The sequence below is a fragment of the Peromyscus maniculatus genome, chromosome 1, assembly GCF_049852395.1.
Source record: "Peromyscus maniculatus bairdii isolate BWxNUB_F1_BW_parent chromosome 1, HU_Pman_BW_mat_3.1, whole genome shotgun sequence".
Classification (NCBI taxonomy): domain Eukaryota; kingdom Metazoa; phylum Chordata; class Mammalia; order Rodentia; family Cricetidae; genus Peromyscus; species Peromyscus maniculatus.
In genome coordinates, this window is record NC_134852.1 from 38,038,067 (window position 1) to 38,064,758 (window position 26,692).

The 26,692-nt window shown below is 50.7% G+C and overlaps 3 protein-coding genes across 5 annotated transcripts; all 3 read right to left on the bottom strand.

Moving 5' to 3' along the window:
* Nucleotides 1-215: 215 nt before the first annotated feature.
* Nucleotides 216-3,827, bottom strand: Klk7 (kallikrein related peptidase 7). The gene is made up of 6 exons (XM_016004911.3): nt 3,727-3,827; nt 3,169-3,260; nt 2,641-2,800; nt 2,295-2,542; nt 1,995-2,131; nt 216-412 (listed from the first exon to the last, which is right to left on the bottom strand). Exons 2-6 carry the CDS (start codon nt 3,239-3,241, stop codon nt 257-259), a joined length of 774 nt encoding a protein of 257 aa, XP_015860397.1. The 5' UTR covers nt 3,242-3,260; nt 3,727-3,827; the 3' UTR covers nt 216-256.
* A 7,799-nt stretch (nt 3,828-11,626) lies between these two features.
* Klk8 (kallikrein related peptidase 8) lies at nt 11,627-18,883 on the bottom strand. Of its 3 annotated transcripts, none has more exons than XM_076576579.1 (6): nt 18,750-18,883; nt 18,291-18,431; nt 17,639-17,798; nt 17,118-17,380; nt 13,198-13,331; nt 11,627-11,823 (listed from the first exon to the last, which is right to left on the bottom strand). In XM_076576579.1, exons 2-6 carry the CDS (start codon nt 18,358-18,360, stop codon nt 11,668-11,670), a joined length of 783 nt encoding a protein of 260 aa, XP_076432694.1. In that variant the 5' UTR covers nt 18,361-18,431; nt 18,750-18,883; the 3' UTR covers nt 11,627-11,667. The 3 variants fall into 3 exon arrangements, with proteins under 3 accessions (XP_076432694.1, XP_006986230.1, XP_076432699.1); XM_006986168.3 differs by having other exon boundaries at nt 18,291-18,368; nt 18,750-18,864; XM_076576584.1 differs by lacking the exon at nt 18,750-18,883 and adding an exon at nt 18,615-18,728 and having other exon boundaries at nt 18,291-18,368.
* A 1,401-nt stretch (nt 18,884-20,284) lies between these two features.
* Klk9 (kallikrein related peptidase 9) lies at nt 20,285-24,988 on the bottom strand. Its single transcript, XM_006986169.4, has 5 exons — nt 24,683-24,988; nt 24,409-24,565; nt 22,029-22,294; nt 20,758-20,894; nt 20,285-20,437 (listed from the first exon to the last, which is right to left on the bottom strand). The coding sequence occupies exons 1-5, from the start codon at nt 24,909-24,911 to the stop codon at nt 20,285-20,287; spliced, it is 942 nt and encodes a 313-aa protein (XP_006986231.2). The 5' UTR covers nt 24,912-24,988.
* Nucleotides 24,989-26,692: the final 1,704 nt, after the last annotated feature.

A 26,692-nucleotide genomic window follows, 5' to 3' on the forward strand; every position in this document is an offset into this window, starting at 1 on the left:
TGTAGGAATTCCTAGATCTTGCACTTGAAAGTGTTAGACTTCTGGCATCTTCCACAGCCATGGGGTTTTGTAGTCTTTTGACTTAATTTGCTTTTAGGTCTCTGGGGTTCCGAGTGGTTTATAAACTTGACATAGTGTTGAGGCTTTGGTATGTCTTGGAGGAAAAGTGAAGCCAGACAGGACTTTACAGTGCTCCCACAAGTGTCCTTACTCTATCAGCATGTCCCTGGAGGCTCACAGCTTGACTCCTGGTCCATTAGCGAAAGGTTTTCATGGTGGTTTCCAACCACCGGTGGTACTTGCAGACTTGAGTGTAGACACCTGGGTCATTGGGCTGGCCACAAGGGTAGGTTCCCCAGGATACCAGACCTTGAAGGGTGCCTTTGCACACCAACGGCCCCCCTGAGTCACCCTGTGGGGAACAGAGAAGGTTAGTTTTGGCTTCAGAGGACCCCCAGGTCACTCTCACATACCCTCTCGTTTAGTCTTTGACAAACTGAATCATCCTCACCCCTGACCAATGAGCATGGACTCTGGGAACCAATGGGAGAGCAGGAATTCATACTAACGCGGTGATAACCTGAGTTCCATTAAAGCCTCTTGGCAGGAAAGGGTGGGACTTCCGGATTCAAGTACAGTTTCCTTACTGATAAAGTCTATTTACTAAAGCTGGTGAGAAGAGGCATCGTCTCTAAGGGTTGGACATGCATCCCCTTGGGCTGCCAGGTAGCTGGCCCTGGCCTGGGTAGAGGGGAGAAGGAAGAGGATAAAGGAGAGGAGGAGGAGGAGGGAGGAAGAAGAAAACAGAGAGAGGAAGCAAGAAGATGAGAGAGGAAGAAGGGGAAGAGAGAGAAAGGAGGGGAGACAAGGAGAGAAGACAGGGGCAACTGAGAGACCAGAAGAGGGGAGAGGAGAGGGAGACAGAGACAGAAGCCAGGCCAGGCTGGAGACAGCAGAAAGAGAAAGGAATAAAATAAAGTTAGGATTAAAAAGAAAGAGGCAGAAAAATGTTGTCCAAAGACAGGCGAACTGAGAAGAGACCAGGAGAAGTAGGACAGATCTGTTTTTGCCCCACGATCAGGTCCATGGTCAGGCATATGGATCAAGCAGAAAAGGTCAGTGGTCATCACAAAAAATGAGCTAAGTCAAGCGGAGACTGGGCACCAGCACTTCAGATCAGGAGTTCAAATCCTGCCTCAGCTACACAGTGAGTTCAAGACCAGACAGGCTATATGAGATTGTCTCAAAAACAAAACAGGGGGCTGGAGGGATGGCTCAGTGGTTGAGAGCACTGACTGCCCTTGCAGAGGACAGCGGGTTCCGTTCCCAGCACCCACATGGTGGCTCACAACCACCTGTAACTGCAGTCCCAGGGGGGTCTGACTCCTACTTCTGGCCTCTTTGGGCACCAGGCACACGTGCAGTATACTTACATACATGCAGGCAAGACATTCATTCATACACATAAAAAATTTCAAAATAAATCCTAGAGACAAAATTCAACAAGGAATGTTCAGCCTAGAGTATCGTTCACCCCTGCAAACTCTGCCTGCCCTTGGGAAGCTGAGGCAGGTAGATTGCTTTGAATTTGAGAATAGCCTTGGCTGCATAGTTCCAAGTTAGCTTTGGTTACATCATTTCAGGCTAATCTGGGCTATAGAGTGAGTTCCAGACCAGCCTGGGCCACAGAGGAAGACTGTCTCAAAAATGCAGAAATGAAATAATATCAGTCCCTGAGTTCTGAAGCTTCTGCAGAGTTTGGGCTGGAAGTAGGGGGCTCTCTCGCATTCCTGCATCTCCCCTCCATGTTTCTCAACTCCACTGAACTACTGGCTTGTGTCTAGTTCATCCATGCATGAATTGCGGTTGTTGACCAGCAGAAAGTGAGAGAGCTAAGGAGGCGGGACCTGGGGCATGGCCAGGATGGCCTGGGACAAGGAGCTCCATGCTGCTGTGGACAGACAGGAGCTGGGGGCCGGCCAGTGGGGGCTCACATTGCACGTGTTGGTCTTAGAGTCAGGAATGCCAGCGCACAGCATGGTTTTCCCCAGCAGGTCCTTGTACACCTTCTTGCAGTCCTTGGAGGAGATGAGCTTCACGTCCGAGCACATAAGGTTCGAGGGGAAGGTCACTGTGGGGAGGAGGGTGTTGGCTAGTGCTATGGAAGGGACTGGGTGGGGGGAAGCCGAGGGGCTGGATCAGGATCAGGGATCAAAGGGAAGAGGACAGGGATCTGGATTCCTGGGATTGAGGAGGGAGGGCTGGGCTGGATTCCCACCCCCAGGCAGTCTCACCATCTGGGCTGGTTGTGGTGCCCCATCCAGAGACAGTGCAAGATGTCCCTGGGGGTTCACAGTGTGATGTAATGTTGACTTTCTGCACTTTGGATGACATCTTGGCTGGCTTATCCATCCTCACAAGCATGATGTCGTTGACATGGGTCCTTGTGGAGTAGCCAGGGTGTCTGAATGACCTTGTAGCCTTGATCTTCTGGGCACTCTGATCTCCTATCTTATCACTGCCCAGATGCACAGTGTACTGACTGGGAGAAGGAGGTGACACTCAGAGAGAGGGAGGGAGAGGGAGGGGGGACCTGGAGAGCACAGACCCCCCCCCCCGTGCCGGCCTCGCAGCACCTACCCCATTTTGCAGTGGGCTGCAGTGAGTACCCAGCGTTCACTGACCAGCACTCCTCCACAGTGGAGCTGATCTCCTCGGAGCAGGGCCACCTGCCATGGGTGGGAGCCTTTTTCACATGGGTAGCCGTCTATAATTCTGTCGCCATTTCTCTCACCCTGGTCTGGACAGACACACAGACACACATGGGTGTCCAGCATCAGAGGGAGACAGACACACAGCAAACAGCACTCAGAGATGATTCTATAAGGCTCAGGAGTAAAGACAGACGACAAGACGGAGGATCATGCCGAGGAGGTGATAGCGGGTTAGGGACAGACACGGGACCACTTAGAAAACCCCCACTACCATGTCATCCACAGATAGCCTCAGACTGCTGGAGTCTGCAGGGGCCCCATGGAGCCTGTCTGATTGAAACAACAGAGGGTCTCAGTGACTGCGTTGGCCCTCCTGTCAGAGATGGTGCGGGGGGAGCCATCTGGGTGACGAGATTCAGTCTCAGGGTGTTGGGGACACTGGGCAAGCTCTCACCTCCTTGTCCAGCAGTTTCCAGGGCTAAGGCCAGCAGCACAGTTAGCAGGGGAGGGAGCCAGACTCCCACCATGGTGTCCGTGGCACAGGGGCTGCCAGATGAGAAAGTTAAATGTTGCCAGAGCTACAAACATTGAGAGATGAGGCACTAAGATACAGGCCTACCCCTCCTCCCTTGGACCCAGGAGCTCGGGCCCCAGACTGCCTCTCTCTGGGATTCAGAAATCTAGACAGAGCCCTTCCTGCAGACCTTGGGGTTCAGACCCCAGATCTCCTCTCTTAGACCCTAGAGTCCAATCCCAGCCCTCCTCCCTTAGATCCAGGGGTCCAGACCCCATCCTTCTTCCCTCAGATACTAAAGTCCAGACTCCAGACTTCTCCCCCAGACTCTGGGATTCAGACTCAAGGTCTCCTCTTTCAGACCCTTTCCCTGGGCAGCCGCTAAGCTCCTCTCCTTCCATCCTATGGGTGGATCCCTAGGCCCTTTGCCCCTCAGAGCCTCCTGTCTAGGTCCCTGGAGCCCAGTCTCCAGGACGGTTTGTTGAAAGTCCCTCTCACCTGGGAGAGTTTCACTTGCTTAGGCTCCGTCCTGGGTCAGGAGCCCAGTGCCTTCAGCGGTCTGTAGGGCAGGTCCTTTTATACCACCCCTCCCCCGCACCGCCTCCAGCACCCTGGGGCACAGGTGGAGCTGTCTCGGAGTGCCTTCCCTCGGCTGGCTTTGCGTTTAGGGTTATCTGAAATCCCTGAGGCAGCCCTGGCAGTAGATACCACAGATCTCTCCCTCCACCCTCTTTACCGCAGCCGGGCAGGGCGGCTCCCATACAGCCACCCCCGCACATTCTGGCTCCACCATGTCAAGGGGTCGCTCCCTGGAGCAGAATTCAAGCACATGCAGAGGTGCATTCAGTTGGGAGCTTTACAAAAATCATTTTCTAGCTCTGGCTTTCTCTCAGGGTGGCCCAGCCCCCACACCATGATTGCGACCAATATGTTGGAACTCCTGTCGTCTGGATCCAGTCCTGTCTTGGAGGCTGAACTCATTCCCAGCCCAAACAGACATAAAATTTAAAAGAAGATTCCACACCAGCAGGATGCTTATGGATGTTAGTCTAGTCTCTGTCTTCATGTTCATTTAAAAATAATTTAAATTACATTATTTATTGTCTGTGTGCATGCATGCCATGGTTTGCATGTAGAGGTCAGAGGACAACTTTGGGGGTTGTCTCCTTCCATCATGTGGTGCCTGGTGGCAAGCATCTTTACTCACTGAACCATCTCACCAGTGATCATACTGATCTTTAATCATATTATAATCGGTATCTCCACACAGTATGTTTTATAACAAAAATGTAAATATCAAACATTATATAGTAGAATCTCCACCCTGACCCCAACTGTTTTTCTTATCTCAATTCTTTTTTCAAAAGATTCTACTCTTCCTTTCTTTGGTGGGGAGAATATTGGGGATTAAACCTAGGACCTTGCACATAGTAGGCAGGGGCTCTACCACTGAGCCACACCCCAGCCCCTCACTGGGGATTCTAGGCAGGGGCTCCACCACTGAGCCACACCCCTGCCCCTCACTGGGGGATTCTAGGCAGGTGCTCTACCACTGAGCCACACCCCTGCCCCTCACTGGGGGATTCTAGGCAGGGGCTCTACCACTGAGCCACACCCCAGCGCCTCACTGGGGATTCTAGGCAGGGACTCTACCCACTGAACCATGCCCCCAGCCCCTCACTGGGGGATTCTAGGCAGGGGCTCTACCACTGAGCCACACCCCCCAGGCCCTCATCGGTGGATTCTTATGTTCCAAAAGCAACAACAGAAGGCAGATGTGTGCCACACGCTTGTCATTTCAGCACTCACGCAGTGGTGGCAGGAAGACTGAAGTTCAAGGTTGTTTTGGTTATGAAAGTGGGCTCAAAGGACCACACCAGATAGATACTGTCTCACAAAAATATAAAGGGTGGCTCAGTTTTCATCCTGTCTGGGTCCCCCTTCTGGGTGCCAATTCTGAGACTATAGCAACCTTATTAGGATCATGAAGAGAGGTGGCGATGGGCCAGGTCAACACACTGGATGAACTGAGGTGATCTTCTGGGTTTCCAATACGATTTCTGAGTCAGTGAACACATCAGCAATGGCATGCCTTCCTCTTCTGACTGTTCCAAGCATCCTTCAGGGTTACAGCTATTCAGTCTTGACAGCCACATTCATCCTTCCTTAACCTTGGTGTTGATTACAAGGCCATCTCAAATATGACCCTCAACATGAAGCCAAATCCAGTTCTAGACTCTTTCCCCTCCTCCCTTCCTTTCCAGAAATGGGCTGTCACTCTACAGCCCATGCTTGTCTTGCACTTGTGATCCTCCTGTCTGTCTTCCAAGTAGTGGGATGTCAGGTCTGTGTTGGTATTCGCATGTTGTGTATTCGCATGCCTCGCTGGAGCCCTACATCAGACCACAGGAGTCAATAAATCCAAGCCTTTTTTTGGTCTTTGCTTTCTTCACAGTCCTCATATCCCATATTCTGTTTCAGACCCAATCCCCCAAACATTTGAAAGATTTGTATTGAGCATCAACTGTATACCAGGCTGGCCAACATGTCCAGGATACAGAAATGCATACTTGGATAGAGTCTCTTTTATTTCAAGGTGTTGACAGACTTGTATAAAAACGATAATCAAATAATTTGTGATAGGACTGGGGAGATGGCTCAGTGGGATAGAGTTCTTGCTCTGCAAGCTTAAGGAACTGGGTTCAAATCCCCAACACCCACATAAAAAGCCAAACATGTTGTGTATGCCTGAAACCCCATTTTGGGGGGTGGGTGGAGACAGGCAAATTAGAAGAGATTGTTGGTCAGCCAGCCTAACTGAATGGTGAGCTTCCGGTTCATTGAGAGGCCCCATCTCAAGGTGCTGAAGTAGAAAGTGATAGAGGAAGGCACCTAACATCCTGCTCTAGCCTCCTCAGTATGTGCACGGGTACACCACCTACATACCCATGTGCATGCAGATAAACAGATGTGAAGTAGCAAAATATGTAAGGTTATATCAGTTACTTTTCTGTTCTTGTGACAAAACACCACAACCAAAGTGACTTACAGAAGTAAGAGTTTATTTTGGCTTATGGTTCCAGAGAGTTGCATTCATAATGATTGGTAGCAGCCAGGGCAACTGGAGCAGGAAGCTGAGAGCCATGCCCCAGCCACTCACTGAGGGAGTCTAGGCAAAAGCTCTACCACTGAGCCACATCCAGCCCCTTATGAGGGATTCTAGGCAGGGGCTCTGCTGTTGAACTACATCTTGAGACTACATCTCGCTCTGCTCCTCCAGGCTGAACTTGAACTTAGTCTATAGCTGAATGTCTGATCCTCCTGCCACGGCCTGTTTCCCTGGTGGCTGGGATGACAACCTGTTACCCTGAACATGACTTCTCAACACAGTTTTGATCCTTCCTTTCAGACCAATGGTAAGATCATTTTTGCCATGTTGTCCTGACACAAAGACCATGATGACTTTATTCAAACTAAGTTACTAAGGCTCAGGACACTTATTCCCATCCAGTCCCAAGTCAGACTCCAGATGTAGACCCCGTCATGGGACTCTGGCCTCGGGGCATGTTAGCTTTCCAACTTGGACTCCCAAATCAAGCATCCATGGAGCCATGGAAACACTGCATAAACCAAGTGTGGTGGTTCATGGCTGTAATCCCAGCAGCTGGGGAGGCTGGAAGCAGGAGGACCGAGAGTTCAAGGTCAGCTGTGGCTGCATGGGTAGTCTGAGTCTAGCTGGGCTACATGTTGCATAGGGGTCGGGGGAGTGAGGGAAAAAGCTCTGGTGTTTGAAAGGCTTGTTTATTTTGAAATCCCTAGATGTTACTGTGCATGCCTGTCACACTGTCACAGTCTTCATTAGTAAGGCTGGATTTATGACTAATCCCTGGTCCCTGGGAGCAGCTCAACGTGTGTGTGTGGTGTTCACTGTTGTTCTCTTTAGCAGCCAGCCCACATCAGCTGGAGGTACTTAAATAAATAATATTTTGCAAACTATCTGGCACCCACAAAGCCACCTCCCTCACACTCAGTCCTGCTGAGCCATTCTGCCTCAGGGTGTGACAGAAAAGAACGTGGCCTCACAGGTCAGTCAAACCTGTTGCTTACCCTGTGACTTCAGGTGAGTGACCTCACTCTTCTGAGTCTCACGGTGCCCTTCTCTAAGGTGGGAGAGCAAAGCATACTGGAAGGGTTACCTAAAGGTATGCATGAGAAATGTGGGTACAGAGAGGGTGCTAAGCCCAGCATGCAGTGAAAGAAGAGGGTTTCATTTCTTGGCGACCTACAGGACATGTGTGAGATCCTTCTAGACCTTGCAGCTGATTTTTAAAAAGATTTTATCTATGTGTATGTGTGTATATCTTTGTGTGGGGGTAGGTGCATGTGAGTGCAGTAGCTGTGGAGGCTGGAAGAGGGAGTCAGGTCGCCTGTAGCTGGAGTTACAGGTGGTTTTGAGACACCTGACCTGGTTGCTGGATACTGAGCCCTGGTCCCCTGGAAGAGTAGCAAGTGCTCTTAACCAGTGAGTTGCCTCTCTAGCCCACTTGTTCATTCTCATATGGAGTGGATCGAGGCTTGTCACCCTCATTTCACAGATAAGACAATAAATAGCCCCATTCCTAAGGAGAAAGAAATGTCAGAGTCTGGGAGCTGGGAAGATAGCTCAGTTGGGAGCATGAAGACCAGAACCCAGGGCTGGGGAGGTAGACACAGATGGATTCCTGGGGCTTGCTTGCTGGCCAGCCTAGCCGACTTAGCAAGCCCCAGGCCAGTGACAGATCCTGATGGTGGACTGTGCCTGCGGAAGGACAGATGAAGTCGAGCTCTGACCTACAGAGGGGAGGGTAGGAGATAGGGGGAGGGAGGGAGAGAGACAGAGACAGAGAGAACAGAGAACTGCTGGTCCTATTAAGATACACATCCTTATATATGCCTTTAATCCCAGTACTTAGGAGGCAGGGGCAGGAGGAACTCTGAATTCAAGGCCAGCCTGGTCTACAGAGAGAGAGTTCCAGGAGAGCTAGAGCTACATAGAGAAACCTGTCTGGAAAAACAGAACAAAAAGATATGCATCCTGTGTCCTTTGGAGTTAATCTCAGGACTCATCACTAAGTCCCACCCAGACACTCAGCAGCATGTCCCTCCTTGTCCTCGCCTCTCTTCCCCGAGCCTCTGCTGGTGACTCCTCTAACAGCTCACAGTCACATCGAGGACTGAGAGGCGGTCATCCTTTCACCTGGGCACTGCCTGAACATACCCTGCACGCGTCGACTCCAACAGCTCCTGACTCAACCCATGGACTCTGGTGCCTTGTGGCTTCTGACCTCCTGATTCTCAATTGATTTCTTTCATTTGAGAATGACCTTCACTCCTTTGAGGGAGATGCCTCCTCTTCTCCTATATCTGGTGGAAGCATTCATCAGAGTCCTCCAATCCCATCCTCATACTGGGATAGATAAGGACTCAAGCCAAGCCAACAATAGTGATGGATCCTGGGGCAAAGTTCTCCTTCAAGCTGGACCAGAGTTGGAATATAATTATGCAAGGTTCCTGATACACCCACACAGCGTGTGTAGAATATCCTCAAACAACCCAACCTGTTTCACACCACATGACACAAAACAGCCACTGGCTGGTTAGGATTTGTCTCTTGAACAACGCACAGTGAAATTATTAGCCATTCAGTAATCTACGACGTGAAGGAGAAAAGATGAGAAGGACCAATGATTCTCTTTATTTAAAACAAAACCCAAAACCCTAACCCAAAACAAACAAAACACCCAGAAACAAAATTCGTGAATTCCTGGTGTTGGAGAGTCATTAAGAACAGTTAATGCTCTTCCACGGGACCTGAGTTCAAATCCCAGCACCTCCATGGCCGCTCACCAGAACCATCTTTAACTCCAGTTCCAGAGGATCTGGTGGCCCCTTTTGGCATCCTTAGGCATCAGGCATGCATGTGGTGCACAGACATATATGGAGGCAAACACTCAGACATGTTAAGAGACAGACAGACACAGAGAGAAACACACACACAAACACACACGTGGAGAGAGAGAGAGAGAGAGAGAGAGAGAGAGAGAGAGAGAGAGAGAGAGAGAATGTTCTGCTTTTATGGAGGATGCAGGCTCTGTTTTCAGAAACTACATGGTGGCTCACAACCATCTGTGTGCCCAAAGCGCCAGCCTCCTCAGACAGCTGTATACACTCGTCACATATACACATAGAAACATATGCATAAATACAAATAAGATAAATATTTAAAATGATGAGTATTATTTATTTTTAATTCCTGAGTTCTTGGCTAGATTTACAGTTCTAGGCACACACTTCCTCCTATGGAGCAGGCCTTAAATGCAATCATAAAGCCATTAGTTACCCCCATAACATTCATGCCAGTACTATTGTACCCATAGGTACTCAGAGAATAACCTTAAGGTATAATGTTAAAAATATTATATTGAGAGGCTGGAGAGTGTAGCTGAAATGTTTCTCTGGTCCCACCCAGCCTCACGGTCCCATGTTCCTCGGGTCTCACCCAGCCCCACAGTCCCTCAGCCGCTTATACAAAAATCAGTCAAAGGCTTAATACTAATTACCAATTGCATGGCCTATGGCAGGCTTCTTGCTAACCAGCTCTTATAACTTATCCCATTTCTATTAATCTGTAAGTTGCCACGTGGCAGTGACATTACTGGTCTGCTGGCATCTCTCTTCTCTTCTTTCTTCTCTCCTTACACCTGCTTAGATTTCCGGCCTGCCACTAAGCTGCCTTGCCATAGGCCAATGCAGATTTATTTATCAACCAATCAGAGCAACATATTCACAGCATCCAGAAAGACATCCCACGGTAGGAGGGCTAGCTCAGTGGGTAAGAGCAGCGCACTGCTCTCTCAGAGAACCCAAATTTGGTTCCCAGCACCCACATGGAAGCTCACAACCATCTGTAACTCCAGTTCCAGGGATCCAATGCCCTCTTTCTGGCCACCGTGGCCAATGTATACATGTGATACATATAAATACATATATATGCAGGCAAAATACCCATACATATAAAAATAAAAAAATATTTTAAAATTATATTAAAATGTCATATTAAACCTGAAGTTTATAGCCAGGTATGATGGCATCCCATCATTTAGGAAGTGGAAGCAGAAAAATCAGGAGTTCAAGGCCATCCTTGGTTACATATCGCACTCAAAACTGAGACCAATCTAGGCTTTGCGAGACCCTCTCAACAAACGAATGAACAAAAAAACACAGCCAGTCCTGGTGTTGAAGACCTAATATTCCAGGTGTGGAGGAGCTGAAGCAGCAGGATTGTACATTTAAGGCCTGCGGTGGCTGCAGAGTTTAAGGTTCCAGTCAATCTGGACAGCCTAGTGAGGACTATCTGAGAGCACAAAGTATTAAAAAGCATCCTGTGGGGTTGACAAGATGGCTCAGCAGGTAGAAGTGCTCAACACACAAGCCTGACCTCCTGAATTTGATTCCTAGAACCTATGTAAAGGCGGGGAGGAGAGAGACAACTTCATGAAGTGGTCCTCTGGCCTCCACATGTACGCTGCACACACACATAGCATGCAGACAATGATAAATAAGTTTGTAAACATTAAAAAGGGCTGCGGATGTATCTCAGCAGTGGGGCTACCTAAAATCCCGCAGTGAGGGGCTAGGGCAGTGTGACTCAGTGGCAGAGCTTCTGTTTCGACTCCTCAGTGAAGGGCTGGAGACACAATTTCAAGGTAAAGTACTTGCCTGACATGGGAAAAGACTGGAGCTCAACCCCTAGCATCAACTTTTAAAGCATGAAAAACATAATAGAGAATCTAAGTGTGATGGTATTCTCCATTATTGCAGCACTCAGGAGGCTGAGGCCAGTCTGTCCTGAAAATGAAACCCTGTCTCATAAGGAAGTGGGAAAGGAAAAAAATAAAACACCTTTTTCTTTCATAGACCAGAACCCTGGATATTTGAAAATTCTTATAAATTTTTGATCCTTTGAAGCCACTCTCCCAATAACCAAAGTTGTTTCCTCCTCCTCCTCCTCCTCCTCCTCCTCCTCCTCCTCCTCCTCCTCCTCCTCCTCCTCCTCCTCCTCTTTTTCCTCCTCCTTCTTAAGGCAAGGTCTCATATGCCCAGGCTGGCTCTGAACTCACTATGTTGCTGAGGCTGGCCTTAAACTCTCTATCTTCCAGCCTCAAGCTCCTGAGTGCTTGGATGACAGACACACTACCATGCCCCAATCCCCCAGGGCCTTGTATAGTCGCTCAGGCAGTGTGATGAGCACAGGAGCCACAGGGACCTAGTCCCTCCCCACCAAGTCTGTTAGCAAGCTGTAGCCCTTTCCCCTCCTCGACCCCTCCTCCCTGAACACAGGCCAAATACAGTCGAGGAGTCAGCCACAGGCGATGTTTATTGACACCTCCATCACCAGGATCAGTCCCTGATGTTCATGGTCTTCGTGATCCAGTCAATGTAGCGGCAGATGTTGGTGTAGACACCGGGTTTATCAGGTTTCCCACAGGGGTCTGAGCCCCAGGACGTGATGCCCTGGAGCATTCCGTTGCACACCAGAGGACCTCCTGAGTCACCCTGAACAAGGGCAGAGTTGTATTTGCCTTAGAATGCCCACATCTCTTTCCCTTCTGCACCCAGTATTTCAAATTTTGGATTACATTTTATTATCTAGTGTGGCACATGGAGACCAGAGGTCAGCCTGCAGGAGTCAGTTCTCTCCTTCTATTAGGAGGGTTCTGGGGATCAAATGCAGGTTGTTGGGCTTGACTATCAAGTGTCTTTATCTGCTGAACTATCTTGCATTGAACCCCTCAACATTTAATTTTTGAGATATAGTCTCCTGTAGCCCAGGTGCCTCAAATCCCCTATGTAGCTGAGATTGACCCTGAATTTCTGATTCTCCTGCCTCCACCTCCCAAGTACTGGAATGGCAGGCATGCATCACCGCACCCAGTTTCTGCAGTGCTGGGGGTGGAACCCAGGGTTTTGTGTGTGGTAGGCAAACACTCTCCCAAGAGCCACATTTCTTGGCCCTATAACTAATTCTTCAGCATGGTGGAATGGTTGGCATCTTATAGCAATTGGGAATAAGATGTGGTGGCCCAGAGTTTCCAATGCAGAGAAGTGTTCTAAGGATGATGGTCAAATTCTTGACCAATGAGGGAAGAGAGTCAAGTGTCCCAAGTCTAATTTATTGAGAAGACACCAGGCTTTCAACAAAGGGGACTCAGCTAAAATCTCTAGTTGGGGAGCAGAGAAGAAAGAGCAGGGTCCTCACAGAGACAGAGGAAAAAATATCTCCCTCAGGCACAGACCCAGTCCCTAAGGGCCGTGGTGGGAATCTTTGTGGAACTGATCGTGGTCTCTAAGACACTGGACTTTCAGTGATGGAAACAACAGCGTCCTTGGCCAACGAAGAAGAAAGATCTGCCTTTGGGGTCTAATCACTAGTGATGGGAGTGGAGCTTCCATGAAAGGGTCAAAGCCAGTTGACAGGAAAGAGAACATTATATCTGTGGGAAACAAATCCCATGAAGGCGGGATGGGAGGTCACTGAGGGGCTTGGAAGTCTCTAATCCCACTCCCAGGCCAACTGGAAAGGCAATGTTGGTCCCCAAGGATGCAATGACAGAACCTTGGGAACCCAGTGGCAGGAGCCACAGCAGTGCAGAGACCCACCATTGGGAGAGAAGCATTGCTTAATCCTTAGTTTCGGATTGTCCTCCGTACCCGCCACCTCTCTCCAGCTTAGTGTGCAGACAAAGACTGACAATAAAAAGACGGTGACCAGCAAGGCTCCTGAGCCCCACCCACGCTGTGTGGCCTTCTGGGAGCAGCTAGCTTTCTCTGAACTCTGCCAGGATGGCACAGCTTCTCTGTGTACTAACTCTTTCAGGTCATCCCCATCTACACCAAACTGGACGGTCACTCACTTCAGAGGTCACTCACCTGGCAGGTGTCGGCTCCATTGCTGCTGCCGGCACAGACCATGCCTTCGTTGACCTTCCCCGGGTAGGCCCTCTCACACTTGTTCTGGGAAAAGATTTCCACTTGTGCACAGTTGAGAGTGTCTGGAAAGTTCTCTGAGGAGGAAGAGGTGAAAAAAGACAGCACCTTTCCGATCCATCCCATGTGTACTAGACCTCCCACAGGGCCCACGATGTCACACACCAGGGCCTCTCTCTGTCTAGACAGGAGTCTTACCTTTCTGGCTTTTAGTCGTCTTTAAATCTAGGAGCAGGTGATGGAGGGGGACAGGTCTGGTCCTCCCCACAACCTTCTTGTCACTAGGCCACTAGATCCTTAATTTCGTCTGTCTATATTCTACCACTCTCCCCAAACACCATCTCCTCCTAGAAGCCCTTCCTGACCACTCTAAGTACACCTGTCTGTCCACACTTGTGATTGTGTATGGGGGGGGGCAGAGAGAGGGAGAGAGGGAGAGGAAGAGGGAGAGAGCGAGAGAGTGAGCTGAATTCAAGCCCTCATACATGCTAGGCAGACACTGTATCACTGAGCTACATTCCAATCCTCTTTTTCCTTAATTTTGTTTCTTTTTTTTGGTTTTTCGACACAGGGTTTCTCTATGTAGCTTTGCGCCTTTCCTGGAACTCACTTGGTAGCCCAGGCTGGCCTTGAACTCACAGAGATCCGTCTGCCTCTGCCTCCCAAGTGCTGAGATTAAAGGTGTGCGCCACCACCGCCCAGCAATTTTGTTTCTTTTGAGGGCAGTCTCCTGTAGCCAAGGTTGGCTCCCAACTCTCTGTGTAGCTGAGTGACCTTGAACTCCTGATTCTCCAGCCTTCATCATACAAGTATTGGGGTGACAAGTATGCATGTCACATCACACTTTTTATTTTATTTTTATTTTATGACTCTCATTAAACTGCTTAGACTGACATTGACCTTGAAATCCTCCTGCCTCAGCCGTCTGAGTACCTGGCAGGATAGTTCTGTGCTACCTCTAGGAATTTTCCATCCTTTCACTCCTCACAACTTTCCACCATAGCACTTGCCTCGGATACTTGGTTACATGTGTTTGTTTATTGTCTATCCCCCAACTAGGATGAGCTCCAGAAGAAAAGAGACTTCCTAGTTTGCTCATGACTTACGGTTGTGCAGGGGTTGACCTCAGTATCTTGGGCATCCTGGGTGTTTAATACATGTTAATGACTGACAGTGGATACGTAGAGCCCCTGCTTAGAATCCCCCAGTGAGGGGCTGGGGGTGTGGCTCAGTGGTAGAGCTCCTGCCTAGAATCCCCCAGTGAGGGGCTGGGGGTGTGGCTCAGTGGTAGAGTACCTGCCTAGAATCCCCCAGGGAGGGGCTGGGGGTGTGGCTCAGTGGTAGAGCCCCTGCCTAGAATGTCCCAGTGAGGGGTGGGGTGTGGGTCAGTGGTAGAGCCCCTGCCTAGAATCCCCCAGTGAGGGGCTGGGATGTGGCTCAGTGGTAGAGCCCCTGCCTAACAAGTGCAAGCCCTAAGTTCAATCTCTAATATTGACAAAAAAAAATTAATGACTGAAATTACAATTAACTTGCTATTAATCCCTTTTAAGGAGAAGGCAGGGAAAAGATCCAGAGTCTCTCTGCTCACAGTCTTATGTAACCCTCACAAAAGTTCTTTGAAGGGATCAGGATGCATTCATTCATTTTGTCACTCAGTTATCCATTCAGGAAAGTTTACCAAGCATTTCCAGAGTCCCAGGGAACTTCCAAGCACCAAGAACACACTATCAGAGAACAGACAGGGCCGGGAGTGGTGGCAGACACCTTTAATACCTGAACTTGGGAAGCAGAGGCAGGTGAATCCCTGGGAGTTCAAGGCCACCTTGTCTACATAGTTCCAGGACAGCCAGAGCTACATAATAGAGCGACCCTGTTTTAAAACAAAACAAAACGCCGGGCGGTGGTGGCGCACGCCTTTAATCCCAGCACTTGGGAGGCAGAGGTAGGCGGATCTCTGTGAGTTCGAGGCCAGCCTGGACTACCAAGTGAGTGTCAGGAAAGGCGCAAAGCTACACAGAGAAACCCTGTCTCGAAAAACCAAAAAAAAAAAAAAAACAAAACAAAACAAACCAGATTGGGGTCTGGAGAGATGCTCAGTGGTTAGGAGCACCCACATGGTGGTTTTAAACCATCTATAACTCCAGTTCCAGGACTTCTCTGGCCTCTGCAGGCACTGCATGCATGGGGTTCACAGGCATCCAAGGCAAACACTCATACACATTAAATAAAAACAAAACAAAACAAAAACCCAGATGAGTTTGGGAAAGATAGCTCACAGAGTCAAGCCTCAAGCCTGACAACCTGACTTTCCTTGGAACACCATGGTGGAAGGAGAGAACTCCCACAGGTTGTCCCCTATTTCACCTGTACATTGTGGAGCACACACATGCACACGCACAATAGATAAAACGTAACAAAACTAAAGAAAACAGAACCCTCAGAGAGCTTACTGACAATTGAATGTTGACTCCCTAGACATACTGGGGAAAGTGAGGCTGGGGATGGGAAGTGGCCCCCCCAGGGCTGATGGAAAAATCCACCCCATTCCTCAGCATACATTTTCAAGCCACACTGTCTTGTAGAAGTCAGACATGTAGGGACCTGATTGCCAGCAAGGCCAATTCCTGGAGGGCCCCATTGTCTCTCTGAGCTAAGCCTCGCTTGTTCCCACTGTGAAGTTATAAGCTGAGGAACATTCTAGATATGCCAAAGTCCCGAAGAGACTGGTGTTTGACTCATGAGTAAGAAGGGAGTTTGGACCCCATTGGAACACGGAGGCTGGGTGATGATGAAGGGGAATGGGAATGGGAAACAGGAAAGGGAACAGGAAAGAAGAATAGGGTCAGGTTGGAGCTTATGCCTGAGTCTGCTAGAAAGTTTATATAACGCTCTATACAATGGAAGTGTGTACAACATGAAGGAAACATTTTTTTTCTTTTTCTTTCTTTGAATTCTACTTAACATTAACAATCTGTTTAATCCCTTTCCCATTATCTAGCATTCAAGATTTCTATTGTGGGCCCCAGGTTAATGAGAAAGAGAGAGAGAGAGAGAGAGAGAGAGAGAGAGAGAGAGAGAGAGAGAGAGTTTGTGTGTTCAGCAGTTAACCGATGGTGTTGATCCTTAAGATGGATTCCACCTTGTTTTTTGAGCCATCAATTCAGCCTGGCCAGAGAGTTCCCGGGATGACCCATCTGTCTATCTAGCTCCGCAGTGCTGTGATCACGAGAGCACACCATGGTCTGGCGAGGTGGCTCAGCAGGCGAAGGTGCTTGCTGTCAAACCTCACAACCTGAGTTCTGCCCCCAGTACCCACAGAGTGGAAGGAAATGAGTGATTCCTACCGACTGCCCTCTGACCTTAGCATGCGTGCTGGGAGTGCATACATGTGCACATGCTCATATCCAAACACATAAATAAATACATATGATTTAAAAAACCAAACAGTACCTACACTTCACCACATATTTGTATTGAGACAGGGTCTCTCACTGAACCTAGATCTCACCCCTTAGGCTATACTGGTTTGCTAATGAACCCTGGGATCCACCTATCTCCACCTCCCAGCACTAGTGCATGGTGCCACACTTGCTTTAATGTGGGTGCTGGGAATCTGAACTTGGGTTCTCACCCTTGCTCAGCAAATAATTTACTTACAGTCCTTCCCACCCCCTCCCCGCCCCCGCCCCAGTATTCTCTCCCCTTCTTCATAAAACTTGATGTTGTGGTCACTTTTCTCTTTCGTTATCTACTCTTAGGATGTGTGTAGGTCAAGGTGTGTTTAGAAATAAGATCTGCAGTGGCGTCCGAGGGGCTGCCTGCCGCCGTCTCTTCACCCTCTCTGTAAGTACCCAGCTTATTACCTCGAGGACTGGTGACAGTGCCCCAGCCTGATATGGTGCACTTCTGGCCAACTCTGGGACACTCATTGGTCAGGTTGATGGCCTTTACTTTGTTCCCGAGTTTTGCTGAACGGCGCATTCGAACGAGCATTACGTCGTGACTGTGATCCTCTGGGTTGCTACTGTTGTAGCAAGGATGCTGGATAGACTGAGCCACCTGGATCTCCTGTTCTGGCTCATCTCTACTCTGCAGGCTGTGATCTCCCAGGCGCACTGAGTACTTCCTGCACAGAGGGGTTGGCGGGTGGAGGTTGGAACCCGGGCAGGAGTTGGAGGTTGTAGGCATTCTCCTCAACCCTTCTCCTTCAGAACCCAAAACTCTTCTATCAAGCCCAGGAGTCCAGCCTGTCAGATTCAGTGGTCCTCCCTACCCCTCCCTCGCCCTCCTCCCTCAGACCCAGGGAGCTAACTTCTCCTCCTCAAACGGAGCCCTCACCCTCTTCCCTTGAGTCGCACCCATCTGTGCCCAGCCCTCCACTCACTGTTTTTTGCAGTGGGCTGCAGTGAGGACCCAGTTGTCTCCTACCAGGACACCCCCGCAGACCAGTCTCGGGCCCTGGAACAAGGCTGTCTGCCAAGGCTGGGAGTGGGGTGCACACTCCTGACCCTCCAGGACCTTGGATCCCTGAGCTCTGGTGAGTCCTGCATCAGGAGGGAGAAGGGTGGGTCGCCACCCTCCGGGGCAGAGCCAGGGCCAGGAAAGCCACTGTGGGTTCAAATGGACACACAGGCCAGTTCCTCTGCATGTCATCTCTTATGACTTCAACAGATGAGGTCCTGGCATCCATCAGAACACGGCCACATGGCCACACCTATAAACTCATTGAGACCTGAGACTCATCAGCACTAAGCACAGCCCCCAGCATGCTTCCACATACATCTAGATGGGTCTTTATATGCCCACACTCAAATTTCATTCCTTGTCTGGCAGGCAACAAGAGTCCCTTCTGCAGCCACGCATCTAAAGGGAAACTCAACCCACTACCACCATATGTTGCTACCTCTGACCACTTCTGAGAAAGCCCCTCGGTCCCCAAGACCACCACATGCACCCTATGTCAGCAGAAGCTCGCTCAGAGCCCGGTAACCCCCACCCTACTGAAGGCCCTGGGTGATAGCACCTATCCACCTCACCTGCCCACGCTCCCATCAGCAGAAACAGAAGGATCCACGTCTGGGTGGCACAGGGTGGGGGGCGTCCCATGGTGGCCTCTGAGGAAGAGGGTGGAGCTGAGAGGACGTCCGAGGGAGGAGCCTGAGATCTTGTTTTGGGAACTAGGAGAGGAGGTGTTTCCGGAGGATGGAGTTGGGGGTCTGAGGAAGCTGGGGCAGAGCTCTAGATCCCGGAATTTCGCGAGTGGGACAGCTTGTTGGTAGGGATCCCGACACTCTAAAGGAAGGATGATCTGGGGCTCACTCGTGGGACGGGGGAGGAAGATCTGAGGCTGTGACTCCAACCTTTTGGGGTGGAGGGAAGTAGAAGGCCCGCTTGAAGATCCTGAGGGAAAGGATGTGTGGCTTGGGGGTTCTGGGCTCAGGGGAGGGGGAGATCCCTGCGCCTGAGATCCGTGTCTAGGGACCTCTGCGCCTCACCTTCCAGAATGCAGGGGGAGGGGTCACTCGGACTCGGTGGAAGAGGCCCCCGGACTTCCTTCGGTGTGTTGGGTACACGATTTTTCAGCCTTTTAACTAGGAAGCCCTGCCCATGGCTCCGCCTCCTGCCCGCACCTGGCCGCGGTGCGGCTGAGCCCGCCAGCGCGCGAGGAGGGGCGGGGGCTGAGCGACTTTAGGAGGAGGGGCTGGAGTCTCGGAAGCCGAGGTGAGGACTGGAGGGGCTATGCACCGACCCCCGGCCTAGAACGGGAAGAGCTGGGTCAGAGGGAGGGAAGCAGCTGGAATCTGGTCTCGTGGATCTGAGGGAGGAGGCTAGGATCTGGATCCCCGAGTCTGAGGGAGGAGGGCTGGGTCTGCACCTTTGGGTCGAAGGGAAGAGGGCTGGTATTTGGATATCTGGGTCTGAGAGAGGCGAACTGCAGCTTGGACCCGAGTGTGAGGGAGGAAGGTGGAGCCTGAATCCCCGAGTCCGAGGGAAGCGAGCTGGGATTTGAATACCTCGTCTGAACCCTTGGATCTGAGGAAGGAGAGCTAAGGTGAGTCTTAGGGTGGAGGCTGAATCTGAAGGAGGAGGCCTGGGGTGTTCTCCAGGGTCAGAGGGAGCAGGGGACTGACTGTCTTCTGTCGGAGCTGTGCTCTGTGGAAGGTAGGGAAGGCGTGTGTTCTGCTTGGGCACTTTTGAGGGTGGGTCAGCAGCCGGCCCGGGACATCTGGGTAGGCAGGTTCGGGTGGCGCTGTGACCTGATTTCCCCTCCCCCCTGGGGCGGCGGGACCAGCCTTGGCTGGAGTCCTAATGTGCTGCAATAGGCTTGTTGTTAGGGTTAGCGCAAGGGTTCGGCTGGTGTCGTCCCCTCATTTGCCCTTTCTTTCCCACCTGTGAGCACCCTTCATCCCACATCACAGACGGTAGGAAGTCACTGCCCCTATGGTTTATTCTGATTCATCTAGTGGCTCTGGAGAGATCAATGCCCCCATCATCCTCTCTCAAGAATCAAACCCACGACACAGCTTGGGCAGAACCCAAAATCGTCTGAAGTCCATGTGGGAAGAGTTAACGCAGGCCTGACAGCAGCGGAGGTGAGGCCACGCGGAGTGGAGTCCAGAGAAGAAATCCCACACGGTAAAATTTGGAGAGATTCAGCTATTTAGTAAAAGATATTTCTTGGAGGTGATCTTGAGGGTTGGGCTACTCCAGAGAGTGGTGATTAAAGTCATGTTGTCTGGGTCAAAAACAAAGGAGGCGTGTCTCTGTTGGGTTCTGAGGGGGCGTGGTCTTATAATTGCTTTGCCTGGGAGCAGAACCCAAGAGGTCAGATGACCTAAGGGGGTGGAGTCTTGGGGCGGAGCCTAAGGAGTGGCGTCAGAGGGGCAGAGCCTGAGGCGGCAGAGTTTCATGGTCATGTGCTGTGACATGAAGGTTGGAGGTCTAGGGCAGAGAAGCTGGAGCTGTGGAGCCCTACAGTATCTTCCCGTCCTTTATCCATCTTCCTCTCCAGTCTGTCCTTAACATGGACTCAGTTTTCTTCAATGGTTTTTTGAACCCAGTCCCGGTAGTGGAATACGCTTGTGTAGACAGCGGGTCTCTGGGGTCTGGAACAAGGCTCAGCTCCCCCAGACACTATACCTGCCAGGGTTCCGTTGCACACCAAGGGTCCCCCAGAGTCACCCTATACATGAAGAGCAGAGCTGTTAGCTGGATCTGTTCATGAGAATCGAAGCTCCCTTCTGAGAAAGCCTCCTGTTTCCTGCCATTCAGCACCCAGGAGGCCTGGTTTAGTCTCTCCTCCCTCAGACCCAGGAATAAAAGCTCACACATCTCATCCTCACCCCACCATGTAGCATCCTGGGCTCCCAGAATCCCTAGATCCCAGAATCAGCCTAGATCCCCAGGACCCTTCTTCCCTAGGTCCTGGAGTCTGTGGTTCCAGCCATCTCCTGCCCTAAGGTTTAGAAAAAGGCTTCCATCTCCCTGCAGGGGGTAGTTCACCTGGCAGGAGCCTCGGCCGCCCTCCCACAGGCCAGCACACAGCATCTTCTCAGAGATGTGGCCTGGGTACGCCCAGTGACAGAGCTTGTTGTCCAGGATGCTGATGTTGGCGCACTGCAGTGTCATTGGGTACTGTACTGTTGGGGAAGAAGGTAGAGGATGGAGGATGTTTCCAGAATCCCAGACAGCACCCTGCAGATCCTCCCCTGCAGCCCTTCCTCCCCCAGGACTCCTGCAGAGCCACAGGGCCAAGACTCAAAGATGGAGGTAAGAGATGTCAACCTAGATAATCACAAGGCTGCAGAAGAACAGCTGTCTAAGAGGGGGAAAGACCAAAAGGGAGAGGGAAAAAGAGGGAAGATGTGTGTGTATAACTCACAGGGATGAATAGAGACCAGTGAGGGAGATGGACACCCCTGAGGGGAAAACCACTGTCAGAGGCAAATGGCAAGGCAGACACGCAGAGAAAAGAGTCCAGAGATGTTAACAGGAAGTGGACAGCACAGTGTAGTACTTGATTTCTTGCAGACAGAGTCCCTGGGGTGCAGCCTCTACTAATGTTCCGAGGGGTAGCCTGTATTATTGATCCTGCCAAGTGGGTGCTACTTTGAGAATGTGAACACCCTTTTGCCCATTCTTTGAATTTTATTACTTGTTTATTTATAATTTTTTTGTTTGTTTTTTGAGACAAAAATCTCAATATGAAGCCTTAGCTAGAACTTTCTATGCAGACCAAGCTGGCTTCAAATTCCTAGAGATCTGCTCGCCTCTGCTTCCCACATCCTGGGATTAAAGATTTGCACCACCATACCCTGCCCTGGATTTTCTGTGTGTTTGTATGTGTTATATGCACACGTGTGGGTATACACAACTGTGTATGAATATACAGAGGCCAAAGGAGGACCTGTATTATTACCTTGAGACAAGGTCTCTCACTGAATCTGAGGCTAGGCTGGGAGCTAACACATCCCAGGGGTGAGGCTGGGAGGGAAAAAAGGAGGAGGAGGATGGGATGAAGAGGAGAAGAAAAGGAGAAGGAAGAAAGGAGGAAGAAGAAAAGGAGGAAAGGAGAAGGAAGAGGGGGAAGAGAAAGAAGAAAAGGAGAAAGAGTAGAAGAGGAGGAACGAGGAAGAGGAAGGAGGGGAGAGATGGAGGAAGAAGGAGAAGAAAGGGGCAGGGGAAGAAGAGAAGATGGAGGAAGAGGTGGAGGGAGAAGAGGAGCAGAGAGGGGAGATGATAAGAAATGCACAGGCTCAAGGGCATGTCCATACGTTTGGAGCTGGACACGCTGCCCCAGCCAGAGATAAGGCACTGGGAGCCCACGGTCGGCAGGCTCCGGCTGAGGTTGAGGGGCTGCACAGCTGCACTCATCTGGACCTTCCTGGGTAGCCGGATCAGCATGATGTCATCATTGTGGTCATTGGCAGAGAGATCCGAATTGAACCCGGGATGGGGGAAGAAGTCTCTGGCCAGAAGCAGCTTCTCAGAGCCCTCCCACTGCCACAGGTGATGTTCCCCAAGCCGGACCCACAGGTACCTGAGGACAGGTCAGAGATCAGGCTGGGGACAGGTGGCTCAGTCCCTCAAGGGACCGAGTACCCCTCCACAGCCATATACCCTCTCTGAGGCTCTTAGCCTACTTTACGGAGTCACCCACCTTCTTCCCTATCCTGGGGCTTCAGTGGTGACCTGGGTCCACTAGTACCTTGTGCATGCATGGGGATCCCACCTACCACACAAACACAACCTCGCCCCTGCCCCCACAGGTCTGGTGGCTTCTGTGGGAGTAGCTTTAAGTGTTTTCAAGATGTGTCTGGAGGGAGGTGGGACATGGAAAAAGTCCAAGTTTTCCAAGAGGCCTTAACGCCACTCCCACCTGTAATATCCTTTATTGCCCAGGCATTTCTTTTCCATATCTAACCTTAGATTCTCCTGCTGCAGCCCTAGAAAACTTGTTCTGTTCTGAGTCCATGCTGTGGACAGTTGGGGACTTCCCAAGGTCTCCTCCATGTCCCCTAGCCTCCAACCTTTGATGGTGATGATTGAAAATTCAGGGTTTGGAGAGTGTGAGGTGTTATTTCTGTGTCTATCCCTCTCTGACAATCTGGGGGTGCAGAAGCTAGCCCTTTGGTGCCTCCTTGACTCTTCCTGCATCCCCACAGCCCTTCCTTATTCTCTTATTTCTGGGACTAAATCAACACATCACTCTCTCAGCACAAGATGGCGCTAATCTTGGAGGGATGCATATTGGGAAATTCCTGGCGAGAATATTGGAACAGCCTGGGTGACCTTGGCCAGGAGCAATGAACAGAGAATTCTTTCACCTCATGGGGTCTAGGACCCTAGAACACCCAGAACCAGGATCCTAGAATTCTAAGAGTCAAATATACCTCATTGCCCATGCTTCTGGATTCTGTGATGCTCAACTTAGGGAACTGTATTGATTCATGCGTCTAACATTCTACATCTTATTTCATCACAAAATCTGAGATCTTAGTCCTGGTTGAATGCCTGTCATCCAGCACTCAGGAGGTAGAAGTAAGAACAGGAGTTTAAGGCCATCTTTGGCTACATAGCAAGTTCAAGGCCAGTCTGGGCTATGTGAAACCCTGTCTCAAAAACAAACTCCAGGATTTTAAGATTGTCTGCATTAAACCTAATGCTCAAAGATTCTAGACTCCCAAGTCTAGGACAGTAAGGCAAGGGTTTCACCAGTCAATTATAAACATTTGATTCAGAAAACGTTGAACAGCCACAGTCAACAGCCCCTGAGAGAAGCCCTCTTGGTCCATAAGACTCTGCAATGGTGGAATTCTGGGACATTAAACCCACCAGGTTTTTTTTTTTTGTTTGTTTGTTTTTTTTTTTTTTTTGGTTTTTCGAGACAGGGTTTCTCTGTGTAGCTTTGCGCCTTTCCTGGAACTCACTTGGTAGCCCAGGCTGGCCTCGAACTCACAGAGATCTGCCTGGCTCTGCCTCCCAAGTGCTGAGATTAAAGGCATGCGCCACCACCACCCGGCTAAACGCACCAGATTTTACATGTTCATCACTCTAATAGAGTTCATCTCTCTATTCCAAACACTGGCTGAAACAGCTAATACTTTCTGACTATAGGATTCTCGAGTTTTCCCTTCCGTCTTTCTCTAGGTCTCTCTCCATCCGTCTTTCTTTCACCCCTCCCCTCCTTCCTCTCCCATCACTCCTTCTTTTCCCTTCTCTCTTCATCCTCTCTCTTTTCTGTTCCCTCCATCACTCCCCCCACCCCTGACCCCTGCGCCCCTTTCTTGAGAGAGTCATATGTATCCCAGCTGGCTTAGAACTCTCTGTGTAACTGTGGATGATCTTGAATTCCTGGTTGGGCTAGGATGCCTATCATCCCAGCACTCCGGAGAGGCAGATGTCTGTGGCTCTCTGTGTTCCAGGCCAGTCTGGTCAAAATTGCAAGTTCCAGGACAGGCAGGACTGCACAGCAAGGCCCTGAAGAGCCTACCTGTTGAGTCTTAGAATAAGGTGTCTGAGCAGGTCCCTAAGAGCCCTGGCCTGGTGTCAGACCTCTTCTGCCTCCAACCCCGAGCCCCAACCCCCACCTCAGCCCTTTACCTCCCCCTGTTTCCCAGCCCCCGCTGGGCCTGGCCAGCCCTGGACACTCACGGCTTGCGGCAGTGGGCAGCTGTGAGCAGCCATCGGTCACTGATGAGCGTGGCTCCGCAGAGCTGCCGCGTGAAGTAGAAAAGGCCCGCCTGCCAAGGCTGAGAATGGAGCTGGCATTCCCGGGCTCCCACGGCGCGGGTGTTGGCCCCACAGTGGCCTGTGGTGCAGTGGAGGACACAGGGGTCAGAAGCAGCATGCTAGGTAGGGAGTGCAGAGGCAGAGGACACCGCATAGGGTAGCATGGGGTTGGAGGGCATGGGGCTGGGCTTCTCACCTGCCAGCAGAGAGAGCAACACCAAGGTGAGTCCCAGCTTCATGGCCCTGGGCGCAGGTCCAGAGGCTGGGCGCCTGACCTTCTTTATGGTAAGCCATAGAGATCTTCCTTCCTCCTCCCCGGGGCCGCCCCTGTGATTAATCAGGGTTGAGAAATGTCCCCGGGGGAGGGGACGGTCTGATGCCAGGGTCCTCTGGGAGAGAAGGTGGGTGCAAGAGGGACTCTCCATGAGGGCTCCTAGCTTAGCAGAATAGGCTAAATGTGGAGGAGGTGCTGGGCCTTGGAGAGGTTCTGTCAGAGCCTTAAGAGGGTGGGGGTTCACTTCCCATGACCTCAGGCTGTGAGATCTGGGTCCAGAATGTTTTGTGGCTTGTAGGAAGAGGAGGAGGAGGAGATGGGGAGGAGAAGGAAGAGAAAGGGAGGGAGGGAGAGGAGAGGAGAGGAGAGGAGAGGAGAGAGAGAGAGAGAGAGAGAGAGAGAGAGAGAGAGAGAGAGAGAGAGAGAGAATGTATGAAAGAGAATGAATGAATCTCCCAGTGATGCTCTCTCCACCAAATCAAACCTGTTCTGGGACTGGGATCAGGGCTCCTGCCCTCAAACTCACAGCCTCTCCTGCGGTGTTGAGAAATCTGGCCCCATCCCGACAAACCCACTCTTGTCATAACCTTCCCCATAGTCCCAAGCACCCCAAGAACCCAGGGACTCAACTTGCCTGGTACCAAGCCCAAGTCTCTCCCCTTCCCCTTCCTCTAACACCCCCAGGGCCTCACACCTGCTGCATTGTTCTTACCCATCCCCCCCACCCGTATTTTGTATTTTGTCGGTCTTTGCTGTTTCTCCCTCCCAGCATGGGGTGAATCCCCTGGAGAGCCCAGACTGGGTCTGACTCATTTCTGTCCCTAGTGTCACCCTGTTCTGGGTGGGGCTCTCTGGAGTCCTCCAAAGATGCCAATGATTGAGTGGATGTCTTTCCCCATATCCTTCTTTTTCTGATAAACTCTTACTCATCTTCAGGACTCAAGCTAAACGCCCCTCTGCTGGCATGCCTTCCGTGCTTTCTCCAGGCCGAGGCTGACTTGGCCCTCACTAGCACCGTCCACTTTCTGCTGCTCAGGAGCCTGAATATCAAGTTGAGATCTGCTCCCTGAAACACCCCTTCCCTGTGACAGGGCACTCTGAGTTTTCTTGGTTAAGATTAGATGTATGACTTAGTTGCCAGGGCTGTTAAATGGCAATACTAACCAGAGCTGCAGGGAGGCAGCGATGGCACTAATGAACAGATGTTACTCTCATAAGAACCTGGGGATATGGTTCAGTGGGTAGCGCATTTGTGTGCAAACCTGAGTTCAATCACCAATGCTCCTCTTTAAAACACACAAACACACCACCACCATCACCACCACCACCAACAACAACAACACTACCAACAACAACAACAAACAAACAAACAAACAGGCACCATGGCTCATGTGCTTTAAATCTCAGCCCTGGGGAGATGGAGACAGATCCTGGGGGCTTGCTGGCCAGCCAGGCTAGCCAATCTGTGACCTCTAGGTTCAGTCAGAGGCTCTGTCTCAAAAAACAAGGAGGAGCAATGAGAAAGCTCAGTGGGTAAAGGTGCTTGCGGCCAAGCTTGACCTGAATTTGATCCTCAGGACCCACCTGGTGGAAGAAAGAGAGAATTGAGTTTTACAAGTTGTCTTTCAACTCCACATATGCACTGTGGCGTGGATACCCCTCAGCCTCCATCCCATGCACACGCACACAAATTAAAAATAATAAATGTAATAAGGAGAGGTAGTGAGGCTGGAGAGACGGCTCAGGAATTAGGAGCACTGGCTGTTCTTCCAGAGGACCTGGGTTCAGTTCCTCAAAACCACCTGACGGCTCACAGCTGTCCAGCCCCAGGGATCCGATGTTCTCTTCTGGACTCCTGGGGTGCTGTATTCACACAGTGCACAGACATGTGCAGGCAAAACACCCACACATATGAAGTAGATAAATAATTTT